The sequence below is a fragment of the Lactuca serriola genome, chromosome 2, assembly GCF_051521515.1.
Source record: "Lactuca serriola cultivar US96UC23 chromosome 2, Lser_US96UC23_V15, whole genome shotgun sequence".
In the NCBI taxonomy this organism is placed as follows: Eukaryota; Viridiplantae; Streptophyta; class Magnoliopsida; order Asterales; family Asteraceae; genus Lactuca; species Lactuca serriola.
The window spans coordinates 211,294,633-211,299,820 of record NC_136409.1 but is presented as its reverse complement, the minus strand read 5'-3'; the positions used below and the strand labels follow the sequence as shown (position 1 = coordinate 211,299,820).

The 5,188-nt window shown below is 34.5% G+C and overlaps 2 protein-coding genes across 2 annotated transcripts; one reads left to right on the top strand and one right to left on the bottom strand.

The window, feature by feature from the left end:
* Nucleotides 1-1,817: 1,817 nt before the first annotated feature.
* On the top strand, nucleotides 1,818-4,068 carry LOC145088384 (vacuolar protein sorting-associated protein 9A-like). The gene is made up of 2 exons (XM_079026731.1): nucleotides 1,818-1,983; nucleotides 2,765-4,068. The coding sequence occupies exon 2, from the start codon at nucleotides 2,820-2,822 to the stop codon at nucleotides 3,972-3,974; it is 1,155 nt and encodes a 384-aa protein (XP_078882857.1). The 5' UTR covers nucleotides 1,818-1,983; nucleotides 2,765-2,819; the 3' UTR covers nucleotides 3,975-4,068.
* LOC145088385 (uncharacterized) lies at nucleotides 3,968-4,982 on the bottom strand. Its single transcript, XM_079026732.1, has 3 exons — nucleotides 4,736-4,982; nucleotides 4,252-4,594; nucleotides 3,968-4,164 (listed from the first exon to the last, which is right to left on the bottom strand). The coding sequence occupies exons 1-3, from the start codon at nucleotides 4,879-4,881 to the stop codon at nucleotides 4,096-4,098; spliced, it is 558 nt and encodes a 185-aa protein (XP_078882858.1). The 5' UTR covers nucleotides 4,882-4,982; the 3' UTR covers nucleotides 3,968-4,095.
* Between the last annotated feature and the right edge of the window lie 206 nt (nucleotides 4,983-5,188).

Sequence of the window (5,188 nt, the reverse complement as noted above, 5' to 3'; positions counted from 1 at the left end):
ATGAATAAATGAATTCTAAATTGCAAAATTTATGTTTATTTAAAGTCAATTGATTTTTTTTTCTAATTAAAAAAAACATGTTTTTCAACACTCTACAACGTTAAATTAATGTTTATTGTTTTTTAATGTAGCCTAAACTTTTTCTAAAATTTAGCAAATTCTATTAAAATAAAATTAAATGGAAATATTTAAATATTTTAGGGAAAATTTGTCAAATAATCAAAATATGAAATGCATATGAAAAATATGACCAACAAAAACTGATTTTCATAAAATGTCCAAGATTTCTGTAGAGACGGGCTCTGCGGAACTACTCCACCTCTACGGAAATAGTCTTTTGTTTCGTACAATTGGACACGTGTGCAAAAAGACAAAAATCTAACGTCTGACGGAACCGGTCCGCAAAGCAGGTCTCTGTAGAATTATTAATTCTCTGTGGAAATGATAGCTGGAGTGGTTAAGAAGCATTTATGACGTCTAACAGATCCGCAAAGGTCTCTGCGGAAATAGGTATGACCTCTGCGGAATTAATAATTCTCTGTGGAAATCCCTTTCTTTTTTAAATTTTATCTATGTAGTTTTATGATTATACCTTTGCCCTTTCAGAGAACTTAAGCTTCCACAGAGCATAAACGAGTTCCGTAGAACTTGTCTTTGCGAAAACCTTAGTCATTTATGAAAATCAATTTTTGCTGGTCATATTTTTTAAACCCATTTCATATTTTGGTTATTTAACAAATTTTCCTTATATTTTATACATATATGTTGTCGTTGTTTGGGAGTGTTTTTTAATCTTAAAAGTGATTTTGAGAAAAGTTTTTATTGCCTTATCACTTTTTAGAAAAGTTGTTTTTAAAAAGTGGTTGAAATAATTTTTGTGGTGGGAAAAACTAAAAAAATCATCAAATTAGTAGGGTTGTTCACTATGTGGATAAAATCAAATTGTCCAATTGGACAATTTGGATTGAACTATTTGGTTCGGATATTCAGATTTTTGGATTGGATTTCACCAAAACCGAATTATTATTTTGGATTTCGGATTGGTTTTAGTTTATGAAATAAGAACCGAATATTCCAAAAAAACCGAATAATAGTTTATTATTTATTTATTTTTAATATATCTATAATTATTTATTATTTTTATAATTATTTTTTTTTCAAAAAAGTTCAAAAAGTTTCACATAGTAAACAATTTAATATGCATTTTCTCTCAAAAGTTTTTTATCTATTAAATACTAAATTATAATATACTTTCTTACTAGTTGTTTATAAATTTTAAATCACAATTAAATAATTTATTTTTGCTTCTTCATTAAAAATAGGATAATATTATAATTATATGTTGTTTTAAATTTTCCTGACTTTTGAAAACCGAAGTACAAAACCGATCCAACCGAATTGTAATTGGATTGGATCGGATTAGATTTGAATATAGTTTGGATAATTCGGATCCATATTTTGAAAACCGAAATCAATTTGGATTACTTAATTGGATCGGATCAAACAGATCCATCCAAACGAACACCGCTACAAAATAGTTTTAAAAAGTGTTTGACTTAGTTTTGTATAAAGGTAAATCGATCAAAAAGTCATTAAACAACCGAAAAACCAAATTTTTGTGACTTTTTAACTTCCATTTTTTGCCCAGCTAAAAAGTCATTTGGAAATGATTTTTAAACAACATAAACATCATTTTAGCTTATTAACTTTAAAAAAAAACAATAAATGAATTTAAGAATCACTCTCATACACTATAGAAAAAAAAAAAAAAAAAGATTTACAATGCATAAAACGCGGACACTAATGAAAAGATTTGAAGGAGAGGGGCTATCTTGAAAATATACATTCATCAACATCTGCGATTCGATGGATCCTACTTGGGTTTGATGTTTTCCTTCTTGACTCTGAACGCTTGTTAGGGTTTTGGAATTGGGATCTAAATCCTGCTTATGTCTCAGAGCGTCTTCAGTCGCTAATCACCAGGTATTTTGACTATTGCATCATCAGTAATTTGCTTTTGATAAAATTTTGTTGCACGATTAGATGTATACTTCGTATGATACCACACTGTTGTTCGAGATTCAGAGATTGCCCATACATTTACTGTAATTCGTCTTATGCGTAGTTATATTGTAGGTGCTGGCTGTAATATCCATATCGTTACTCTCTGACTTTCCGAGGAAAGTGAGCCAAAATTACATTGATCTGAACTGTGTTAATGTTTTGATATGCTAAAGCTAATGCAATTAAATTTATACGAATTGTAGTCAGGTTAGCTATTTTTCAGGTAATTAAAGTGTTTTTTTGGAATTCTAAATATTCATGTTAATCAATTTAAAGACGATCCATCTGGCCTCGCAAGAGATAGTGTGTCTCTTTCTCTGTTTGGGATTTGGTACTTAATAGTAGTATAGGTTTCAATCTCATCGTTCCTTTGGTTGTTAAGCAGTAACTAGCAGAATTTGATTGTGTCTCCTAGGATCTTAAGACAATTTGCTCTCTACAGGTTTTAGTATTTTTGATAATTGTTTTGTAGTTTTATGATATTAAAGAACTATATAAGACTTTCTAAAGTTTTGTAGTACAAGGACATACTCATGGTCAGATTTGTTAGTTTACCTATATGAACCAGTAACACTATTTGGTCTAAAATAAAAGTTTTCTTTAGAAGTATGTTCTCTAAAGCAGAATAGGTTACTAAAACAGTAAAGCTTGTGTAATGATAATCAGATAGTTAATTATGAGGTTGCTATTCTGGTTTCAGGAGAAGCCACAGAAAAAAAAAATCCCAAAGGTCTTAAGGTGTACAGACCAAATCCATGGAGAACAGCGAACCATTCAGTTCCTCAACAGCACCGCTGACATGGCACGACTTCCTGGAACGCATGCGACACCCATCAGCCGCCGAATTTGTAAGAGCCATCAAAACCTTCATCGTATCAATCTCAAACACACCTCCAGATCCCGAAACCGACAGCACGTCCGTACAACAATTCCTCGCCAACATGGAAGCCTCTTTCCGGGCCCACCCGCTGTGGTCAACCGGGTCAGAAGAAGAACTAGACAGCGCAGGCGAAGGCCTTGAAAAATACATCATGACAAAATTATTCCCCCGTGTCTTCGCCTCACACCAACACGACATCAAACAAGATGAAAATCTCCACCAAAAATTATCTCTTCTCCAACAATTCATCAAACCCGAACACTTAGATATCCAACCAACATACCAAAACGAAACCTCGTGGATCCTCGCTCAAAAGGAGCTTCAAAAAATCAATATCTATAAAGCCCCACGAGATAAACTTGTTTGCATACTTAGTTGCTGTAAAGTTATTAGCAACTTGCTGCTTAATGCTTCGGTTGCTGCTAATGAAAACCCTCCTGGAGCGGATGAGTTTCTTCCGGTTTTAATCTATGTTACCATAAAAGCAAACCCTCCTCAATTGCATTCCAATTTGTTGTATATTCAACGATTCAGACGTGAATCCAGACTAGTTGGAGAAGCGGCTTATTTCTTTACAAACATGTTGTCTGCTGAAGCCTTTGTTACAAACATAGATGCCAAAGCGCTTTCCATGGATGAAACCGAGTTTCAGAAGAATATGGAATCCGCTCAAGCACTTATTCATGGCCTATCCACTGATTACACTTCCGGTCAAAACATTGGTCAAAGTATGTCATCTGAGAATAGCGAATCGACAACCGAAAAGGAAAATGAAAAAGAAAAGGAAGTATCATCGGTGAAAAAGAACTTATCGGTTTCAGATTTGGAGAATAAAGGGGCTGATATGATTGTAAAAGATGGAAATGGAATCGAAGAGTTTCGGAATTTTCCGTATTTGTATTCGGAAGCGGGTGATTTGACAATTGGTGACGTGGAGGATTTGTTAGATGGTTATAAGGAACTTGTGTTGAAGTATGTTAGTCTTGCGAAAGGGGTGGGTGTAGGTGGTGTTTCGAGTGAAGATAAGTAAAAACTAGGATTTGTTTCATTATAAATTTGTATGTTTTGTTTTCATTCTTATTTTGTTATACTGTTTGCTTTAAGAAAAGCCGAGTATTCATACATATTTCATACAAATCAAATCAAATTGTCTACTCATCATCTATCACAAATACAGTTGCGTTTTCAGTCTTGAAATCATGGGTTGTATGATCCACCACCTGCACAAAACACAATCACACGAATGCGAATTAAAATTTGTGATTTCACATAGATAAAAGTCAAGAAGTAGTTGCATATATACTTACATTAGTATTGGTGAGTTCAAGATTGTAGAAATCCATGGAATCCGGCTTAAACAAAGGACCGGCATGCCAAGTTCCCCGGTGAAGCTTCAGGAATTTTGGACCGGTGATTTTGAAGACGTGAACACCGTCAACGGCGGGAGGTACAAAGAAGTGACCACTTCGTGATTGCAAAACGTTTGGACTCTTGTTGTGTAATTCAACATTTGGATCGACTATGGATGACTTTGCAACTCCGAGATACCAAACACCACCGCCGATTGAACCCAAGCACTGGGTCACACTAGCATGATGTGTTATTGTCGAGAATTTTAGGGGCCGAGCTTCAAGGTTCATGATGTAGAACCTGTAAATTTAATTTCTAGTTTTATAAATCGGAAAAGCAAATTCAAATTCTAGTAAGGAAGGAAGGAATTACGTAGTACTACTGATCGATGTTCGAAATGGAAAGAAAACCCTAGAATTGGCAGAGAGAAGAGATGTGTACCTAGGAGTGCCTTGGGAGAGGTCGAGTTGAGCATCGTGAGGACCGAACTCGTCGCCGTCCGGCGACGCCTGAATCACTTGTCCGAAATCTTTGAATGTCTCCGGTGTTGCTTCAATAGCCTTCAATTTCACCACCGCCGGCTCCATTGTACCCGCAAACTGTTCCAGTGATGTTGATAATTCAACGGTGAACGTCGATATTTCGAGGAGTACTCTTGATATAATTATTTATTTTGGATTAGTCCCTAGTATTCGTTCTAATTTAAACCTCTCGTTTTTTAGAGTCAGGGGAGTAACTCTAAGACGTTTGCATATGTACTGCAGTAGTAGTTAATTCAATTCTTTCACTTAACAAACGACGACATGACTTAATTTTAAACATAATTGTCTGAACAACATCTTCTCCACTTAATACAAAGAAGGAAACATCGCTAAGTTATATCTTATATGATTT